Here is a 23,332-nt window from a genome sequence, read left to right as displayed (position 1 = left end):
TGTAATCCAGCAATTCCCTGATTTTGCTTTGTATCTAAAAGGGTCCCTTGTTTCTATGCTTTAATTTTTCTATATTACTCAACCTTACTAGAACTGATTGCTTACCAGCACTTGACTCAAAAGAATCTATTAATGCCAAAGCTTAATGACATACTTGTAAAAGCCTAGAAAACTTACTATGGATAGTCAGAGGATATTTTCATGTTTTCTAATATCAATTTTGCTAAATTTAATTTTTACAAAATCTTAAAGAGTGCCATAGTTTGGAAAGTAATGTTACTGTTAAATTCTCAATTATTACTATTGTTTTTTCTTGGGGGCAGGGCGACTGGGGATTGAACTCAGGGACACTCAACCACTGAGCCACATCCCAAGCCCTATTTTGTATTTTATTTATAGACAGGGTCTCACTGAGTTGCTTAGCATCTCACTTTTGCTGAGGTTGGCTTTGAACTTGCCATCTTCCTGTCTCAGCCTCCTGAGCTGCTGGGATTACAGGTGTGTGTCACGGAGCCAGCTGTTTTTTTTTTTTTTTACTTTGGTGTTAATGATAGTCTTAATATATCATATGCAAAAGACTTTAGATTGAAGTCACAGGATTTCTATCTCTTGAATTTGGTTACCAAATACTTGTTGCCAGGAACTGTTCTTACTTTTCTTCAAAGGAATCTTTGTCCTACATTTTAAATGTCTTTCTTTAAATTTTCTTTCTAAACTATGCATAAAATAGTCATTCAGAAATACTGTCTGTCAAGATTAGGGTTTAAAAACTTTCTTTTAAGAAGTTATGGTTGATTTTCAGTGTTGTGCTGGTAAACTGGTTCTCTTTTTTGTTGTGGTAGTGGGGACTAAAGCCAGGGGTGTTCTACAACTGAGCCACACCCCCAGCCCTCTTTATTTTAAAATTTTGAGACAGGGTCTTGCTAAGTTGCCAAAGCTGGCCTTGAACTTGTGATCCTCCTGCTTGAGCCTCCCAAGTCACTGGGATTACAGCAGTAGGCCACTGCTGCCCAGCTGGTAAATTTTTCTCAAGGAAAAAGGAAAACATTCCGATTTTCATGATATAAATACTCCCACCACAGCTGATTTGAAACTACCAAGGTGAAGTTACTGACTTTAGAGTTGGGGAAGAGATGTATATAATAGCATACCACTAATATAGTATAGTTAGTGTAACTTCAACCATCCAATGTTTAGTGCTTGAATAAATTATTTCACTGAAAAAATTAGTAAGGTCTAAAAATAGCCAAAAAAAAAAAATCTTCCAAAAATACTGGAGTAGATTGGTAATACGTTGGGGAGGAGAAAATAAAACCTCATGCCCATTCAAAACACTTATCATCACTGATGATAATGCCATTATGATTTTATTTTACATCTGTAGTACAAAAATCTTTCCTGCCATGCAAATAATTTACAACATTTTCAAGATGTAGTAAGTATAAAACAAAGTGTGCACTTTTTCCTTTCAACTTCCATCTCAATAACCCTCTGGATAGGAAATTAACTTAGTAAGCCAGTCAACAAAGTAGCAGCAAAGTAATCAGTTGCTATAATATCCCACTGGCAAAGGAGACTGAGAACTGGCTAGATTTACTTTCATGAAAATAAGCTTGAATTCCTCAAGAAGTGAAAAACTGAAATGAAATTTGAATAAAACCAGAAAACCTTAGCAGAGCTAAAGTCAACTTTATCTGTAAGCTACTATGAAGCATAAAAAAAAGTCCCAGAAGAAGAAGAAAACAATGTTCTTCCCAAGGAAAGCATTAGGAAAACCAATCACTTCAGTGTTACAGTTGCACTGTTTACTATTCTGCTTATATGAATATAAAATGGCTTTAACAGAAAACAACCATAGCAAACCAAAGTAAATGAACTTCAGAAGTAAATGAAGTTGGTTGCATTTAGGTCTTTGTGAAAGTATAACTTGACTTTATAGCCTACTTTTATAAGTAAAAATGGCAGAAGAGTCTACTAACTGGCAATATTTCTGTACAGGTACAAAAAAGTAAGCTAGGTAGCTGATTACTTTTAAGTAGGAAGTTTTGAGACTGAAGCAGAAATAATGTTTTAATTCTAAGAATATTAAATAAAAATATTAAATTATCTCATGAAAGGGATCAATTTTCTAGGTTTGAACAAACTGTAATTGTGAAGAAAAGCACCATCTTACAAAACTTAGAAAGTCACTATTCTGTACAATCTAGACATTCTATTTAGAAAGGATAAACAGCAGGAAAGGAATGAATCTCATTTCTTGGACAAGTTTCATTGTGTACATACGGAGTGGCTGTAAACAGGCAAATGTCTCAAACCATTTATGGTTCTGACATATGTAACTTGAGCATAATTTATCAGCAAGGCTAAGGAATTTTCAATTAGGTTCATTTACAATCAGTTTACTTAGGAAGAAAATGGTCTATAAGAAGAAGATGAGAAGGGTCTAAAGGCAATGAATTTAAACACCTAATATTCTGCCCTCTACAACAATTTTGCTCCCTATCCTAATTTTACAATTAAGTTGTATAATCCTCAGGAAAAAACCTCTACTAAGAATTATAGATACTAGGTAAAGAAGAATTATTTCAAGATGTAACTCGGAAGATGGGCAAGAATCTACTGGTCTGTGATAATCAGCAATGGATATCTGTAAGACAGAAATTTTGGTCATACTTTTGAGACATCTGTGGATGGTTGTTATCTACATTTTCTATGGAGCTTAAATCTTAAAAATATTCCAGGACTATGAAAATTTAAAATTTATACTTTTAAATTATAAAAATGACAAAAAGTGAGTATAGAAGAAAAAAACTCTTCAAATTAATTTTGACATATTTCCTTAGTATTTTTTTATAAATATTTGTTTCATAAATTTCTTCCCATTCATTATACCAGCTATTTCTCAAATTTGTAGAGGATGCAAAATCAAGTCAGAAACATTTTGATGTACTTGTATGCCAACCAAAGGGGCAACACCTGGTTTTCTTGTTCAACCCATATTCTCCCCCATGTGGCTCTGTTCCCTTTTTATGCTAGAGGTTTAGGAAGAGATCAGAAGCTAGGGTAGAACCATACTAAGTTGATAAAAAGATTCCACAAAGGAGGATGACAGTATAAATCAAGAATTTTACACTGGATTTCCAGGTCATAAAATCAATAGCTCAGTAATCTACGTATGAAACATACTATATAATTGGCAATCTTACAAAGTCTGAAAATGTTAACATTTATGAAGCTATTAAAAGTCAGGGGACATAATTACTACCTGCCCTCAAATCCTCAGCATCATCCTCACATAAAAGTAAGATTTTGGTAGGCCTGAGCATAAAAAATAAACGAAAAATGCTTCTAAAAACCTAAAATAGAACTTGAAATAAATCTGCATCAAAGTCATATTTTTTCCTTTTTAAACTCTTACTTTATTACTTGATTTCCCAGACCAAAGATTAGAAATGTTAACAAAGGCAGAGGAACTGTTAGAAGTCAAATAGATTCTACAAGAAGCAATCTAAGACTGATGCTGAGGGTAGGACAAAAGCACTATTATTAAATCACAGAATGATGAATATTCATAATAAAGACCTTAATTGCAAATATTTGCTACTCTGTGTTCAATGAAGTAATAAAGTATATTTTTAATGGATATTTTTAATGAAAGTGACAGGAAAACTAGCTTTGGTGCTGAAGAGAACAAATGTCAGTTACCTAAGATTTATTTGTATAAGACATGATACATTTGCTTCTCTGAATATAAAGGACATTGTGTTAATTATACTTCATATTTTAAAATGTGTCATTAGGAAAAATTATCAATGAATAAACCAAGTATCTAGTATTCTAGCAAGGCACCATAAGATAACTATTAACAGGTATCTAGGATTTATCATGGTGTGTGCAAATCACATCTCTACAGCATTGTTCTACTGCTCTGTAGAGCTGCTGTTAGCCAAACAGACCAGAGCATTTCCATTTCAGATTTTAAAAGGCACAGTAATATAGGGATGGGGTTAGGGCTCAGTGGTAGAGTGCTTGCCTGGCATGTGTGAGACACTGGGTTCAATTCTCAGCACCTCATATAAATAAAAAAATAAAGGTCCACCACCAACTAAAAAAAAAGAAGTTAAAAAAATAAAGGTATAGTAACACAGACTGACTGGACCTATGGGTGTCACCTAATGTTTACTGAATTAATGGCAATTAAGTTATTATTATTTTTTTATTTTAGTGGTACTGGGGATTGAACCCAGGACTTTTTGTGTACTAGGTAAGCATTCTATCACTATGCTACATCCCCAGCCCAAGGCAAATAAATTCTTCTTTCATAATTCTGTAGTTAGTAATAATTTACTTACTTTTGTCACTTCCTCTGCCCAAATCTAGCAAGCATTAAAAATTAAGAGAAAAATATACAGCATGAAAGAAAGTTGGAATTTAACATTTTCTACAACTACTTAGTATAGAAAAATGTAAGTATTTTAATCTAAATGGCATATTCTTTTTCTAAAATGTCATTATTATCAAATTAAACACAGTACTAAATCAGTACAGCTTAACATATTGTGAAAATATGCCTTTTATAGGAATCAATACTATTGATTTTTAAATCTTATGCTAATTCTATAAATTTATAAGAATAAAAACTTTGTCAAATTGTGAACATCTGACTTGCCTTAGTTTTAGTTTTCTCATCTACAAAATGCGATGTTTGGACTAAATAATTTCTAATTTTGTTTTCAAAATAAATTCTAAAATTTTAGGAATTAAAAACAAAGCAAGAATAAAGGGTCATTGAATGCCAACAAAATAACTTTTTTGGGGGAGGGGGGACAACAAACTTGAAATATAAAAAATTTAAAATTACCAGAGTTAAATATATCTCACCATAAGTAGATGATATAGTAAAACAAATGATTAATAAATGAAACAAACAGTTGCTAATTGTTTAGGAAGACATTTTTACTTAAAAGACAAAAGAAAACCTATAATTTATATACTAAACTTAACAATGACTAAAACATTTTCACTTTTCATTTAGCTATAGATAGGACAATGGAAATGCATTCTCTTGCTATCTAAAGCTGTAATTTAGCAAGGGCTTAAATAACTACAGTTAAGAAAAACAAACATTTTTTCCCTGCTTCTAGTTCAATGCTAATGAAATAAAAAAATCAATTAGTTGCCAATTTATTAACTATACTGCAGATTTCTAACCACTTCTAATTGAAGTAATGCACCTAGGAATATAATGCCAAGCCCTACAAAGTTTCATTGGCCTAATATGTGTAAGTTATTTGCCTATGCTCATTTCATAACTACCTATTTCATTAAAGCTAAAAACCCAATATCTCAAAAATTTCCTCAAATTGAGCTCAATATATACATTGAAAATTATAAAACAATCTTCATCTCTATTTTTGCCCCAAAGTTATCACCATTTTGAAACTTTCTTACGCGAGATAGCACTGGATGTGAAATGGGCCTGGCCTATAGGAATACTTGACCTAATGGAGTTTGGCTAATCCTGGCATGGTGGAGGAAAATAGTACATTTGGGTAACAAAAAGGTAAATACTGATGCTACTGAGAAGCAAAGTCAATTTGTATACCTTTGTTTTTCTCTAAGGTAAATTTTGTTATTTTTCTTTGCCAAAAGTGAAAATATGAAATGCTAGCTTAAATTAGCATATTTTACGGCTGTCAAAAGGAACTAAATACCTATGATTCTAAAATCTGTATTTGATATAATCCATATATTGGCAGTAAGAACATATAGTGTATTTTCTTTAAGGTCCATTATCACTTCAGCTAGTACACCTTTCTAAACATATTATGAACGAATGGCTTTAATTATTTTAGATTTTTACATGTAGCTAATAGCAAGAGAAGGCACTTTTATTCAAGATGTAGAAAACACAGTAGGCCAACAAACCTTCAGCCATTTTACATGCAGGAAGTTGAGCATGTAAGAGAAATTTACCATAATATTATCTCCTTCAAGGCGAGCTGAGTTTAGTTGCTTAAGTGCATAGGTAAGAGACAAAGAACACATACCAATGAACAAGGTGAAACAAATTACTTCTGTACAATAAAGCACACACTAAACAAGTATTAAGAATTGATAAAAATTGTTTTTTCTACTTAAGAAAAATCCAACTATTCTTATTCTATGAAATTTCATGTAGTGGTATTTAATTTTTCTAAAAGATTCAAATTTCCAAGAAATAAAAATGGTTGATGCTTAATTTTAAATTAGAATCATTTCAGAAAAAGCATTTTAAAAACTCAAATTTTTAATTAAATTTTGATCTACGAAAGCTTTCTGCCTATCTTACAATTTTCCAACTCAAAGGTCATTTGTATTTTATTAATTTACAATGCCTTGAACCATTTTTTTTTTAAATTAATCTCAATCAAGTCTTGGCAAACCCTGGAGGCAAATGAAAGGAATGTCAATCCTTGTATTTCTAATAAGCTTTAAATTCAAACATGTGTACATATAAAGGTAAGGTTATATGATGGTGCCACCAACTGATATTAAAGATAAAAGATTTAGACTGCTGTGAAAATTCTTAAAGTGTAAAGGGAGTATGTGTAATATGAAGTATTTGAAGAAATATTTTCCATTAAATTTGTATGACCCCAAATAATAGAGGTCTAAACCTCTACATACTAGAAAATTTTGAAAACAGCTGTTTTTTTCTTCCCATTAATGAAACTCTGAAATAATTTTTAAAAAGTTTATATTAGACTAAGATTATATTAATAAATGTATTTATTATACATTGTCCTTGGTTCCTCAAGACATAAATTCTATTATATCTGCAAACAATTTCTATTCATTTTGAAACATTAAAGTTCTCCTTTGTGTTCAATTGGTATATTTTAAGAAATGTGTTTGATGTTGTTTACCATTCTTCAATAAGCTAACTTAGTCAAACAGAAGTTAGTGAAGGAGCAATATTGGTTATAGGCAGATTTTTCCCTTTTAGGGCTAAATCACCAAAAATTTTACTATGCTAGATTATGAACTGAAGGTAGTAGAGATTTTATTATTTATCTATAAACTTCTCCTCTTAAGTGTAGTACCTTGTGCAAAATTAGCGCTCAATAAATACAGAATTTAAAAAAGAGGTCACAGGAAACTAGTAAATTTTTTAAAAACCTCACATGTACAAGTATAAACTAGTCACAAAATAATCTATGTAAATTTATAAAGCAGTGAACTCGAAGTCTGAGGTTAAACTAACTTCTTCACTTACCAACTAGAAATCAAGAATCTGTCCGAGGGAAAAAAAAAAAAAAAGGCAAAAATCCCCTAGTGGTTTCTATTCTGTATTCTACAAGTCATTCAAAAGAAATATGGGGGTGGGGTGTGGAGTTGGAAGGATCACCAAATATAGGCATACCTTAAGAATTTATGTAGTAAATTAAAAGAACTATTCCTGTACCAAATATTTAGACTTATTGCTGAAAATAAATTGATTATCTCATGGAAAGAATAAAAACCAGGAAATGTGAATTTTTGCCTAGACTAATGTTTTTAATATTTGGCAACAGATAAATTTTATGTAATATAGAAATTCTAGAAAATTAGTATATAAATGAGATTGCTGGATTATGCCATTTAAATCATTTCAATTTTAAACAAACTTCCATGGGAAAAATTTGGTCCTTAAAAATACATAGCACAGGGGCTAGGGTTGTGGCTCAGTGCAGAGCGCTTGCCCTGCACATGTGAGGCACTGGGTTCAATCCTCAGCACCACATAAAATAAACAAAGATATTGTGCCCATGAATAACTAAAAAATATTTTAAAAAAACATGGCACAGAAAAACTGCGAATGTATTTCCTAGATGTATCAAAGTAAATGTCCAAAATGTGTTTACTATTATATTTAGTTCTTACACATTTTAATAGTGGCAAAATAGTTGAGAATAAAAAGGAATTTTGATACTGTTAAATTTATGTACGTCCTGAGACTTTTCTAAGTAAAAAGCAGACTATCAATATTCTATAAATTTGATAATGCTATTATTCCACAATCATCACTGGGTATATGCAGGCATTTTAAACAAAAAAGATTCTGTTCTAGTTCAAACATTCATTTAAGTGACCTTTGTTTATCTCAATATTTTTTGATTATAAAATTAGTATCTTAAAAACCAATTTTAATTTTACTATATAAATTAAATTCATTATTAGCAACTACAAACTAATAATTTAGGGTCTCTTGTCATCTATAGTATTCATTTTGAAAGTTTTAATTCTGCAGATAGTCTGTTAGGGAAGTGATGCTGTTTATGTTGATAATGTCATGATAAACTCTCAAGTGAAAATGAAAGTGAATGCGAAATCTAATATAAAACCCAAAAGAAGGCTCCTGTAAGAAAAACTTAACGCTGCTCATAAAAGGTACTGGGGTAGTATCACAAGATATCACTAACACCATATCTGTTTTAAATTTCACTCTTAATTCTCAACCTATTGTCCTTAAAAGAAGAGAATTATGTGATTACTACCAGCACTGAAGTAATATGCTTATTTAGGCAATGAGACTCACTGGTGATAGTGGTAGTGGTAGTGAGTTGGACATATCATACCTCTTAACATTCCTTTGCTTAAATTAAGAATGTTAGCTTTCCCATATCTTAAATATGTGCCAATTTAAATTTGAGTAATTCTTTTAAACTTTGGAATGGAATTACAGTAGACATTAACTCAAAAACCTATAAATGAATCCTTTTAAGAAAGTTATGTATAAAATCATCAAATTTTTGTATTTAATATGTTAGTAAATTATAATATTTTGAAGCTACTCAGTTAAAAAAAGTATGCTGAAAGTTGATTTTCTGAAAAATATTCCCAAACTTTTTAGATAACTTTTAGTTATCTAAGTGGGTTTTTCTCATCTTCAAAATAGCCACCTGGGAGCCCATTATGCCACTGGGAGCCCATTATGCCTTTGGAACTACTCTTGGTGAGAGTTTCCTTTAGTCAATATAGTATAGGAATCCATTTGATTTTAAGCTACATTAAGTATTCCCAGATTTGATTCATTCTGATCTTAATTACCATCTTTTTTTGCTGTTTCCTAACTTAATAAACCTACCTAAATCTATAAATCTAAATAAATACAAATTTGTTATCACCACTAAGGAAATTTACAGAACATGACACAGCTTTAAGAGGTATCATAATTTTTATTTTTTAGCAACAGCTGTATCACTGAATAACATCTCTTGAAATGACTACTTTTGACTGACCTGAATTATTAATTCTGATAAATTTGTTTAAAAACACAAAAACATAACCAGAAAGTTATATTCTTTTCTTAAGGACAATTTGTATCTTGCCTGGTATATTTGTAAAATATTTTACAAAATTTTAAAAGTGTTAAACTTTTTAAAAATTAAAATGAAAAAAATTACTTACTGAACTTCTGGTTTCTGCAGCTTTCGCCTTTTTTAGTCTGGTTTTTGCAGCATCCAAATCCAGTCTCTTATTTTGTAATAGTTTCCTTTCTTTCTATAAATACAGAAAAGAAAAAATACTCAAGATGTTAAAATTCAGTAAAAGCATACATGAAATACTCCTTTCCATTTAATACATGTATCACCTGATAAAGATCTATGATTATAAATTGGCTTATAAAGCACCCATGTAGTAAGGCTTTGCCTAGCATGTGGGAGGCACTGAGTTCAATCCCCAGTAACACACACACACACATACACACACACAGACCAGGTATCTGACTTTAAAATAATTTTTCGCCAGGCACGTTGGCACACACAACTGTAATCCTATCAAAGAAGGAGAACTGAGTTCAAAAGCAAGTTGCTAAGTAACTCACTGAAACCCTGTCTCTAAATAAAACAAAATAGGGCTGGGGATGTGGCTCAGTAGTTGAGTGTCCCTTGAGTTCAATCCCCAGTATCCTCCAAAAAAATAAATTAAAAAGATTTCAGTTTTAAAATAACCAAAACATTTTAGAATCTGGGGAATCCAAGAAAGATGGCATAGAATATAGAAACAAAGAAATATTAGTCTTAATATTTTATGAGTTTGTCCTCCTCCCACCCACAGGAAATATTTGGTAATATAATTTTGGTTTCCACAATTGGGGACTATTATTGATATCTACTGAATAGAAGGCAGGGATGCTACTTAATATCCTATAATATAGTACAGCTCCCACTTCAGAATTACTCTGCCCAAAATGTTAATGGTAGCTAGGTTGTTAAAACTCTATTTCAAACAGTTACAGATAATCCAGGAAGTCCTGTGGTAAAGGAAACAAATAGGGCAAGATTCCTTGATGTCCTATGTGATCTACCTTAGGGATTGGGCAGGCTATTTTTCTGTTTTTTTCTTTTCTTTTTTTTTTTGTTTTTGGTACTGGGTATTGAACCCAGGATCATAGGTATGCTAGGCAAAAAATGCTCTACCTATAGACTACATTCCCAGCCTACACATGGTGTTGTTCATATCACAGCACTGAATGCAACTCTACTCCAAAATGGAATTTCAAATTTATAGAATGAATAAACTTACTTAGTATCTCAGAATTCCTCACATTAATTTTAAGCTTTTGTATAATAGGTTAAGTTTATTATAATTCTGTCTATTTTATTAATTCTTGGATTCTATACATAAAATTTTATCCTACTGAGAAGTTAGTATCTTTTAAATCGTATTTCAAGTTGGTTCTTCTGTCTTAGGCCAAATACTTATTTACACATACAAATCCACTGTATAAACATATTGAAAATTTTATAAGGTTTTTGTAAGAAAAAACTTGCAAATGAAAGTTCATAATTGTGGGCTGGGATTGTGGCTCAGTGGTCGAGTGCTCGCCTCGCATGTTGAAGCTCTGGGTTCGATCCTCAGCACCACATTAAAATAAATAAAGGTATTGTGCCCAACTACAACTAAAAAAATAAATATTAAAAAAAAGAAGCTTTAAACATTTAAAAAAATGTTCATAATTATGTTTACAATAAAGATCAGTCTTATAAAATCTCAGGAAAAAAAATCCACCAAGATCTTCACTCTCCATCCTTAACAAGTTAAACTAAAGATAGATTAGGTTTGGAAAACAAATTTTTTGTTTTATACTTCAGCAAGTAAACCCAGTAATGTGAAAAGATAATATATTTCTAAGAATGCATAAAGAATAGTACCCAGAAACATATCTTCCAATAATTAGGTTTCTAGTTCCAGTTTAAATAGTTACATAACTATATTATAGCTACATATTAGACCAAATTTCCATAATTATTCCAGGAACTCTGCTATATTTTGATGTTGGTACTCAACGAGAATGAATGTAAATGTATCAATAATAATGTAGGACACACACACAAAATGAAGCCAAAGTTACTAATATTCTTTTATTTTGGTTTAGCTGTGTGTGTCCTGGTGAATATTTAAGTTTTCTAATCTGCTTACATTTATGACCACTAAGAGTAAAAATTACTCATTAAAAACTTTAAGGCCAGGGGTAGTGGCACATGTCTATAATCCCAGTGGCTGAGGCAGGAGGATCATGAGTTCAAAGCCAGCCTCAGCAAAAGTGAGATGCTAAGCAACTCTGTGCTAAATAAAATACAAAATAGGGCTGGGGATGTGGCTTAGTGGTGAAGTGCCCCTGAGTTCAAACCCTGGTACCTCAACAAACAAACAAACAAACACAACTTTAGGCATAAATCTGATTATATTTTACTAAAAAAAGAGAACATTTTCCAACTCACAGCAATTGTTTTGTAATCTCCTTCTATAAAGTTTCTTAAAGGAGTGAGAAAATTTAAGGCTGATGTTTGAATTAGTTCTCTGTCAGCTGTTCCAATTCGCTTTTGTGTTTCTCCACATTTAATAAGAGCATTACCTGCAAAGAAAAGATTTTTTTTAACCAGTGTCTAGCAAACAAAGATGTTGTGTCCGCCGAAAACTAAAAAATAATATTAAAATTCTCTCTCTCTTTTTTAAAAAAATAAAGTAAATTTAGGATGAATATCTAAATAAAATAGACCAAAGATTATGCACTATCATATCATGGTTAACTATACAAATTCTACCAATGGTACTAAAGAGCACATATATGCCCCAAAATATTTATGTTTCCAATTCAGATAGAAAAGCTTAGAAAAATATAAAGCTATATATATAAATATTTTAACAAGTATATTAGTCACAATTTGTTTTATTTCTATATCCATGCTCTTACATAACTAAGAACAGTTTACATCTTAAGAAAACCCTGTGAAGTTTAAATAGGGCAAGTACAATAGCAAAGCAGAGGCAGAAAGAGCAGAAAAAAAGGGAACCCTAAGATTAGGGTTCTACTCCCAGTTTTAGCTCTAATAAGCTTTAGTTTAATATATTTTAATTCCTTCATGTTACAATAAGATTAGATCTGATTGGTAAGGAAGGTAATATAGCATAATAGTTAAGAGCTCTGTCTCTGATAGATCTGTATTCGAATTACTAGCTGTGTGTACATGGATAAATTATTCAACCTCCTCAAGCCTCAGTTCGTCTTTAAAATAGAGATAAAAGAATTTATATTATAAGCAGAATGTAAGTAAGGATTTACTGAAATAATACAAACATATATACTGTATCACGCTTAACCTAATGACTGGAATACTTAATTTTTAGCTATTATCATTTACTAATAATAGGTTCTCAAAGCCTTCCAACAATCAGGTCACATTCACTGGAATTACTAAGAGGTGCAAAGAGATTAAACATTAAAAAAAAAAAAGTGAAAGCCTTTATAATTTTCATGCTCTACTAGGCCTTCAGCTCCATGAAAGGAATGAGCTGGGTCCCCTTCATATACCTACCTATATGATCCTAGAATAAACAGGTAATAATAAAACATGTTTAACATGCAAAGGTTTTCTAAAAATTAAGTTATTTATAATTAATTTCAAGTTTTTAAGAATTTTCAGACTTCCAAAAATTAGATTTTAAAAATTATAATGTAGATATTTCAATGTTGTACATCTAAAAAGCCATTCAATGTATTAATGGCATTATACAGTATTCAGGTTATTTCTCTCTGAAAAAAAGATAACTACTAAAACCTGAAACCCACATAATCCCAGAATTTAGGAGCTTTTTATAAATCAGAATTACTTGTGGAAATTCATTTAATCTACCTACCATTTCACATTCAAATAAGGACCATTTTCTTGCAGTAGTCTTAAGAGAATTATTAGCCATAAACAATAGGGAAAAGAAGTAACAGAAATCTGAATAGTCTCATGTTATGAGAATATTAGATCTGAATAAAAATAAACATGTGTAATTTTGGGCTGTAACTCAAAGATGTGTAACTTTTTTTGAGCTTCACAGTTGTACATCTAAAAAGTACAGCAACTAATAAATCTGGGTTAATTATAAAACACCACTATAGAAAACATGAAATATATGAAGAAAAAAATGAAATGTTATCCAAACATCTAGAGATAACCACTTTTAACCTTTATTTTTGCTTACTGATATCACTGCAAAATTTTTACAAAAGTACTAGTGACTTCTTCAAACATTTATTGTGTGTATAGTATCTTTAATAGGAAATAAAACGATCTCAAAAAAGCTTAAAAAATTCTTTAGATTTTTAGAACTAAAAAAAGGTATGAATTCTCTGAATAACTAAATGTATGCTTAAAATTTTTTAAAATTAGAGTATTATACCTAGTAATTGTGTTCATCTTGACAAAATTATACATGCATGGAATGCAGTTTCAGTTCATGACCCCCCTTCTCTTTCCTCTACTGATTTACCTTTCACCCTTCCATCCATTCACTTATCTATTGTGGTACTGGAGATCTAACTCAAGGATGCATTATCACTGAGCTATATACCCAGCCCTTTTTTAAAATTTAAAATTTTGAGATAGGATCTCACTAAGTTGCTGAAGCTGGCCTTGAACTTGCAATCCTCCTGTCTCAGGTTCCTGAGTTGCTGGCATTACAGGCATGCACCACCATGCCCAACTCATCTATTTATTTTTGAGTGGTTCTTTCTACATATACATAAAGGTGAAATTCCCTGTGGTATATTGATATATGCACATAACATGATTTTTAGAAAATTCATTCTGCATTTCCTCGCTTTTCCCCTTCCTCCTCATTCCCCCCAATCTCCTTTTACATTACTGATCATCCCTATATCTTTTTGATATCCTGTCTTTCCCTCCTCCTTCCCTTTATTTCACTCTAGCTTACACATATGAGAGAAAAATAATCAATCAACCTTTGAGTTTCTAAGTCTGGCTTATTTTACTTAGCATGATGTTCTCCATTTTCATCCATTTATCAGCAAATGCCAAAATTCTATTCTTCTTTATGGCTGAGTAAATATATGCTTAAGTATTAAACTGTACATATTTATTGGTTACTTATAGGTCTTACTTCAAAATATTTACATAATAAATATGAAACTAAAACTGACTCTACTATATGTTAATGACATCTCTGAGTAGCCAAAATCTAAATGTAAAGACATTTCTTATCAGAACTTTTTGCTTTTTTCTTACCATAAGCTGTTCCTGGGCCAAACTCAGTTCCTGCATCAATCATATATTGTCCCAAAAGTTCTGGGTTGTTTATACGACTTGGTGCTTTTCTATCCAGTTTCTCATAAACAAATTCTTCTATCCTTGCATCTAGGGGAAAGGTTAACATCAGTGACTTCAAAAGAGCAAAACTATTTAAAATATTGTTTTGTTCCCCTCTCAATCATTTACTGCCTCTTAATATGAAGTTAGCATTCATTCAAGTATGTATCTTCATGTATAACTTTTTATTTACATGTTAAGAGAATTATATAGCTCTAAGAAATTTGTATTTTAGAAATCTGATGAAATATCTCAGCATAAAAACATTTTACAATAAAGCTGAAACCATTATTTGAGTAGTCTATAGGCTTTGTTTCAGAAGAAAATTGGTAGTATTTAATATCTAGTAATGTTGCCTTTGTCCTATTTTAGTACTTTAAACACTCCATTTATGTTCACAATCAGGAATTTTGGGCTAGGAAAATATGGATGGACATGAGGAATCAAAGAACTTAAGAGTCACATCTGACACATTTTGCGTGAACACGTACTCATTCTTGACAGAGTCTAAATATAGACATAGGCGCTTAAGGAACAGAAAATCTAGGTTTGTAGAATACAGATAAATCAGCAATATGAAACCATGGATTTAGTGTAGTTATGCTTGAAGTTCATAGGTATATGGGTGATACACAGGGGCATGAATTCACTTTCAAGATTTCACCATTAAAAATAAGTTTAAATTACAAAAGGTCAAAGTAATACAGAACATTAGTATAAATGGAAAGGGGGGAAAAACAATAAAAGCTGAATAAATACTTCTATAGGGAAATGTATAAAACCAAAAAAATCTCCTTGCTGCCCAACAGCAAGGTATTTCAGGGCTAAATGTAAACATGGTAGAAGTTTCCAGAAACAATAAATTAAGTATAAATTAGAATTACAATCTGAAGCTAAAGTCAAATAGGTTTCTTGTAAGTATCCCCCAGAGATTCCTATATAATTGGAAGTTTCACACAGGGCACTGAAAAATTCCAAAAATGAGCTGAACCAGCAAGCATGTCAGAAGTTGGCAAAAGAGTTAAAATAAAATATACATATTAAAGGATGTTACAATTAATACTTGCTTTTCTGGCAGATTCTGGTGCAAATTCAAAAGAGTTTTTAAGCAGAATTTTAAAATCTAGTTAAAACTGAGTCATTGCAAAATAATCATTTAAAACATGCTAACTTCATTCCAGAATTTCATTTTCTAACCGATTCTTAGTTTTGACTGTTTTTTACCTATCTAGTCAAAAGTTTAAAGGCAAATCCTATATTATTTCATGGTTAATAAAACATCTATATATGATAATAATATAGCAAAAATAACTGCTTCATTATAGTGGCCCATTCAATAGGTCATAAAATATTAAAATATGTAGTTAATTCTGCTATAATGTAAATATTTTTGCATACTACTTTAAAAAAGTGTTATGATTTATAATTTAAATAACCTTAAATGAATAAGAAATGTCACATGCCGTCCAAAGAAAATAGGCTTCACACAAGGTGTAAAAGGCTTATTTTAAAAGATCACTACAATTTAACTAAAATGGCACACAGGATTATTAATATTTCTACTCTTGAAGCTTAAACTAGTTTCTAAAAATAAGTTTATGGCCTTTCATAACATGGTCATAACAGTACTTGGGAAAAGAGAAGGAAAGCATTCATTGTTGCCTTTGTGCTTTATTTCTGATATATAAAGCTTACATTGAAAAGACTAGATGTCAGTAAACCTGGTTCTAGTCTATGTTCCATATCCAATTAGCTATGTTACCCTGGACAGAGGCTAACTTTGTGAGTTTCATGCAACATTCAAGTATTGGCAAGGTTGACATGAGTGATCTCACAGTTGTCTGATATAATATTTCAAACATATAATTATCACTACCATATTAACGTATATTTAAAGTATTCCCTGCATCCTAATCTTGCACCAAAGATAGTTAAGTAATAAATAATTTTTAAATAATATTGGCATAATTTTTAAAAAAGTTTCACATAGTTGCTACACCCCATTTTTGAAAAACAATTTGGGATAAAATCTGTGGCGATTATGAAGTGAAATATGGTAATTAAATAGGATAATTTATTTGAAAATATAAAATAAAGATAAAAAACCTGGTAATTATTTAAGCTTCTATATAACTTTCCCTTAATAGTTTAGGATAACCCCTAACTGGACAGAAAAGGAAAATGTATTTATCAGTTCAGCCTCTCACAGCTCTTCGAATTCAAAACCAGTGTCTGAAGTTGAGGTTTCAAGAGTACTCAACAAAGGCTTAAAAAATGTTTTTTGTAAATTTGTTAAGAGGGTATACCAAAAGTGTTTATCATTTCTTCTTTACCCAAAGTACACACAAAAATAAACAGAGACACTTTAGCTATAATAAAAAAATCTGTTTTCAACATTAAAAAACCACTAACAGCACTTTAGGTAAATAAGATAAAAATTTCTTATATTTGTCCCCCCCACACACACTTTAAAAAACTGATACCTTATAGTTGTATATAATCATGGAATTTGTTATTACATATTCATATATACATACAACAATATAATTTGGTCAATATCACTCCCCGGCTACTAACCCCCCCCCCCCGCAATTTTCCCCGCCTCTTACTTGGATTTGGCTGTAATAACACTTCAGTTTGTTTCATTATTTTTTCTGTCCATATTTTGGTACATTCAGCTTTGCTAAGGAGATTCTCTAAGTGAGCATCCAATTCTGTCTTCTCTGCCTGGCCAAGCTTTTCTTCTGTGAACTGTGATTACATAAAAAAATGAAATAAATATACTTCAAATAAGTGTTAGAAAACTATTATCAATGTAAAAAGCAAACTCAAATCCAAACAACCCTAAAAAATACAAATAAATGTATTCCAGGTTTGTTTGTATATCATAGCTTATGAAATGCTTTTTTTGCCCCATGGTAATTTTCCATACCCTTTATTGTAACATTCATAATGACTTTATCTCAAAGCTATAATGGGTAGCTCTGTTAGAATATATGGTGCGAATTCTGTAGAAAATCTAGCATACTGCTTGGTATATAAATATTTCTTACCTAGAAAGGTAGGACAGCATAGTGAAAGGACTAAGAGCTTTGAGTCAGGTCGATGTGAATTCAGATCCTGACTGCTACCAACTGTGTGACCTGAGCAACATTTTGAATATTTTTCATTAGTATTCTCTATGGTAAAGGAGAGATAATACATACAGTGTTTTGAGGACTGAGTAACACTATGTAGTTCACTCTGTTCAGTGCCTTATAATTATTATTTTAAGTTTAAATTTAGAAAGGGCTGTTTATATACTATTAGCACTTTAATCACACCCAAGTTAGATAGGTTTTTAAGGAATATTTTGGAAAAATATCATTTGTTTCTTCATGATGTCATACCTATAATTTATAGACTATTTTTTGGTATATATCCTATTCAGTCTTATGGAGGTATTTTTTTAAAACATCATAAAATGTAGTTAAACATACTGAACTTAGAAATTTTTATTATTGTGTTGATGTTTGAGGAAAGGTAGCATTGCCTACACAATAATAAAAATGAAAAAGATTTCTGTGTAGATCTTATGGTGCCTTCTGAATACTTTTAATTAAAAGTAGAGGTGATGACTCAGGCTATTTATCATATATAATTTTCCTAGAATATATGGTTTTTACTCATCTCAACACAGGCACATTACCAGCACTAATTCTATACTCAGACATGACTCATTTCTAGCTAACAAAACAGTGTGACTTTGCTTTTCTTCCAGTCCTGGAGAATAGACTCAGGGGTGCTCTACTGATCTGCATCCTTAATACTTTTTATTTTGAGACAGGGTCTTCTTGTTCAATTGCTAAGTTGGTCTTGACTTGTGATCCTCCTGCCTCAGCCTTCCAAATTGCTGGGGTTACAGAAAAGTGCCATGGTGCCCAGCTCCTGTCATTTCTTAAAAATTCTTCTGTTGTCCTATTTTCTGAGTTTTATTATCTGCTTCTTTCAGCATCCTTCTTAGTCTAGTTCTTTCAATTGACTTATCAGCACGTTTAGCTGAAGGGTCCTCTAGAATCATATTCTTAGACTTCTGTTTATAATCTCTACTGAAGGTCCTGTTCAGGACTAGAAATAACAGTGGTTTATTTTTGGTTGTTTGTTCTGTGGTGCTGGGAATTGAACTTAGGGGCTTACACATGCTAGGCAAGCACTCTACCACTGAGCTATACCCGCAGCCCATTTTTATTTTTTATTTTAAGACATGGTCTTGCTGAATTGCCAGGCTGGCTTCAAGCTTGTGATCATCCTGCTTCAGCCTCCTGAGTAGCTAAGATTATAGGTGTGAGGCACCATGCCCAGCTGAAATAATAGCTTTAAAGCTTTTATAAAGCTTCAGGTCTTTTAGAGAATGGCCTGGTCAGTCTTTTAGAGATTGACTCAATGGGTAGAACTGAGAATAGCAGTTCTAAAGCAATTGCCTAAGCCCCAAAACTTGCAGTGTACTGTATGTCAGAACTGGGCACTGGACAAAAGCAAATTCTGATCCCAAGGTCAGCTGGATACACTATGCAACCTCATTCCTAGGAAGAGAAACTGGTACTCTTTACAGATCTCTGAAGATTCTAAGCAAAAGACATCTTACAGAGGTATGGATTATAACATGTTAAAAGAATACCACCAATAGTTAGATATAGTATCTCCCGGAAAGCAACCAACAGCAAGAGGAGAAAGATACACCTAGCTCTAAGAAAAACTTTCACCCAGCACTTTAAAAACTGGAAATACCTGCATAAATTTCTCCTTAAGCAAGAATATCCACTTGTTTCTTCACTCATTTATTCAACAAAAAATCTATCAAGAAAGAACCTATGTATGTGCTAGGTAATATTCTATGCACATGAGTTTCAGCAGCCAACAAGGCAGATAAGATTTCTATTTAGGAACCTACCATTTTAGTGGAAAGACAAAAATGAAAAAAACAAATAATTTGATAACAGGGACACAAAGATATAAGATGCTAAAGAAAAGACCAAAATAGCTGATTCTATCATTTCTAAGTGATATAATAAATGTAAATGTAGAGAAAGAATGAATTCTTCAGGGAAAGGGTGAAGAAGGAGTATCAGGGAAGGCTTCACTCAGGAAGAGATGTATGACCTGGGCCTGGAAGAAGAAGGAAGAGTATAAAGGATTTGAGATTGGGTTGGTTAGAGAGAAATCCCATCTTTGAGCAGGTAACAAATGATCTTTGAATTAGTGATAAGAAATTAGTTATATAAATATCTAGAGGATTAGTATATTTAAGCTGATGATTTTTCTTCCAGTTGCATTATTTCTATAGTATCATTAACACCACCTTTATGCATATTAAATGTTATTTCTGTGTAGACATTCCTTATTTGTATTTAAAAATGAATACTTATTAATAATAGAAACTTCAATAATATAAAAAATGGTACTTAAGTCAGTCTTTGTGTAAAGTACCCTTCTACTAACAAGAAGATCTGTTATACAGGAGAATAAATTGAAAAGTATTATCTAAGAAGTCTAAACCTACAGATCTATTGTTTTCAGTATATAAAATGTTAAACTTGCCTAAGAGATGTTTTAGAAACACTACAATTTGAAGGTATAGATTAGGCCCAGGAATATAGCTCAGTGGGAGAGCACTTGCCTATGATATGCAGGGCCCTGGGTTGAACTCCCAGCACTTGGAGAGGAGAAAAGACTAGAAACGACTTAAAAAAATTTATAATGGTGATTAAAGAAGTAGTCACTAAGTAGTCTCTGAGTTTATCTGCCATCTGTTGGGATTCAAGACAAGTTTTCACTGACAGAATTTCAGAGAATCAATTATAAATAATTATTCAGAAAATAAAACATTTCAATCTTTAGTTCAAAGGCCTGTTTGCTTTATTATTTAAAATTTTCTCCATGATTCTCATGGTACTCTTATAGGTATCTCTCATTAAAAACAAGTTTTAGTGAAAAAAACATGCGAGAATAAACCAAAGATGGGTATGTGCAACAAGTCCTGTAATTACATAAGTGTAAAGTAGAAACAAAATATGTAAATTCACTTACAAAGTTAGTTCTTTACAAACACCATAGTTGTTTTTTACTTTCTAGTTCAGAAGGCCAAAACCAAATCAAAACAATATCAGAAACTGCCAAAACCAAATCAAAACAATATCAGAAACTCTTTCACATGTGTGAGATGGTCTGCATAAAGGAAACATGTTTAGAAAATGGCAGTTCTATACGAAGGCCCACATGAAGAAAATATCTAAGTTCCAATAAAAAATTCTACCTGATTTTTTTCACATTTCAGTCTATTATATGTGGTTTTATCTTTTGTTTTTTAAATGTTTTCTTTTTAAAACAAGATTATTACATATTTCTTATACTTTTGAATTCTTAATGTCAAGACTCTAGATGTTAAAAAAATGCCATATACTAAGCTGGGCATTATCTGATATTCAAAAAAATCTTCTGTTAAGAATTATAATTTTAGTGATCAACAAATTTGGGCAAAATGTTTAATCACACCGAGCCTAAGGTGTCAATGCTGGAATTCAATTACACATCTGCTTGAATTATGTCTTATCAAACTAAACTACCCTTCCATTAAATATTTTGATTCAAAGAAATTAGTATTTTTATTTATATCACCATTATCCATAAATATTCTGTGTTTCTTTGCTCCTAAGTATTTGTTTTAGACATCTCCTCCAGCTCTCCTGTTTCCTACATGATGCTCAATAATTACCCAATTAAAGGTAGACAAAATTTAATCTTCAGTGAAAAAAAGAGGCGGACACACACACACCACCATTAAGATGGTATTTTTAAATTGAAATGATGTATTTAAGTCTCATTACCCAAATGTATAATTACAAAAGGCATAATACTTTCCATTATTTTCTTTGTGGAAGCTACAGGAGTTTTTTCATCAGTCAGAAGGTATGTGGTATTAACAATAAAACGTTACTCAATACATACATTTCCCTCAAAAATTTTAAAATACATTTGCTACAGAAAACCGAGTTATCACAACTAAATTTGGGAGATTTAAAATACTAATACATTATTATCCAAAGTACATATATAAAGACATGAATTGGTGTGATATACTTTGTATACAACCAGAGATATAAAAAATTGTGCTCTATATGTGGAATAAGAATTATAATGCATTCCGTTGTCATATATAAATTTTTAAAAATTATTAAAAAATAAAATACAAATATTTATGGAATACATATTTCCTTCTATTGCAAGATGATCAGCATATGATGTGATTCTTCCCCTCAAGGGCTTTATATTCTAGTTGGGATAATATTATTTTAATACAAATGTAAAATTATAATGAATGTATCCTTTCAGAAGTCAAAAGACATATATATATATATATATACACATATATATATATATATATATATATATATACACATATATATGTAAAAGATCCCTTTTCTACTTACTAAAAATTTAAAATCAACCCATAAAAATTTTGGTTTTCAACATCTTCAAGTTCAAAATCACTGCTGATTTTATAGTCTCTCGATAACTGGTGTTAATCAGAAACCACAGCTAAGTTTGGGCATGTTATTTTAATGAATGAATAGCAGCACAGTTTAATAATTGAGAACTTTAATGAAAACAATTTACAAAAGTCAGAATATAAATAAATCATATAAATCCTAGCCCAATGCTCTCTAAAATGTAATATATAATTTTTTATAACATTTCACTTATAGTAAAATGGCATGAGCACAGATAATACCCTCTATTATTACGTAAGGCTAATATTCTAAAAGTAATTAAACTTTTCAGTGGGAAACTATATAACAAATCCTGCATATGATATACTAATAAACTATAAAGTGGATCCCTCACCATGGGTTCTCAATTTTTGCTGCTCTTTAGCACTATTTGGAGGAGTTTTGAAAACAGTGATGCCCAATTCAACACCTAAGAGTCTAATTTCATTGGACTGGGGTACAGTCTATATGTGGGCATTTAAAAAATATTCCCCAGGTAAATTTTAGTGCAGCCAAGACTAAGAGTCACTGTTGTAAACTCGTAAGTAATTATTTAAATATTTATCTAAACTTGGTTTGTCATTATCTTAAAAATAATTTCAAGAACTATGAATTGAAAATCTTGTAGATTTTGTAATTATCTTGTTTATGTAGTATATAAGTGTAAACCTCACGTAGTACATAAGTGTAAACGTCATCACAAGGTTAAACTATCTTTTCTCTAGGAGTTTATTAAATTAATACCACTATCATCAAATAACCATACTGCATGTTGTGAGAGAAAGAAACAGAGCTGATTCCTTAAGATATACAACCTGTTGAAGACACGAAAGCCACAGAGTTGTAGAATTTTAGAGCTACTCCATGGAAAGAAAAATGTCACATGATCATACAGAATTGAAAAATGACACAGGATTTCCCATCAAGCTCCTGTGGTTTGAAAAACCTTCATAACTGAGATGGACTTGAAGCTGTTATTAGGAAGAAAGAATAAGAAGGGAGGGGATGGAGGGCATTCAAGATGGGTTATAAAAACCTGGAGTTAGACAAGTACAAGATATTTTGGAAATTTAAAAATAATACATGATCAGAATGCAGTTTTTTTGTGACTGACAGAAAAGTGCAGGTTGCAAGGGAGAATTTTACATTCAATTAAATTTGGTCTGAAAAAACTGAGTC

General features: G+C 31.3%; 1 protein-coding gene across 5 annotated transcripts in view; it reads right to left on the bottom strand.

Moving 5' to 3' along the window:
- Sh3glb1 (SH3 domain containing GRB2 like, endophilin B1) overlaps positions 1 to 23,332 on the bottom strand; it is a 31,162-nt gene that overhangs the window by 3,636 nt on the left and 4,194 nt on the right. Inside the window, exons 2-7 of one of the 5 annotated variants that reach the window (XM_078026652.1) lie at positions 17,237 to 17,378; positions 14,547 to 14,675; positions 11,751 to 11,884; positions 9,433 to 9,525; positions 5,929 to 6,015; positions 4,353 to 4,376 (exon numbers count right to left, since the gene is read on the bottom strand). In XM_078026652.1, the coding sequence (XP_077882778.1) occupies positions 4,353 to 4,376; positions 5,929 to 6,015; positions 9,433 to 9,525; positions 11,751 to 11,884; positions 14,547 to 14,675; positions 17,237 to 17,378 (609 nt within the window). The remainder of the gene's footprint in view (positions 1 to 4,352; positions 4,377 to 5,928; positions 6,016 to 9,432; positions 9,526 to 11,750; positions 11,885 to 14,546; positions 14,676 to 17,236; positions 17,379 to 23,332) is intronic. The other 4 variants (XM_078026654.1, XM_078026653.1, XM_078026655.1 and 1 more) reach the window with 4 other exon arrangements.

The sequence above is a fragment of the Ictidomys tridecemlineatus genome, chromosome 11 (genome assembly GCF_052094955.1).
Source record: "Ictidomys tridecemlineatus isolate mIctTri1 chromosome 11, mIctTri1.hap1, whole genome shotgun sequence".
Classification (NCBI taxonomy): domain Eukaryota; kingdom Metazoa; phylum Chordata; class Mammalia; order Rodentia; family Sciuridae; genus Ictidomys; species Ictidomys tridecemlineatus.
This window is presented reverse-complemented; position numbering and strand designations above follow the sequence as displayed.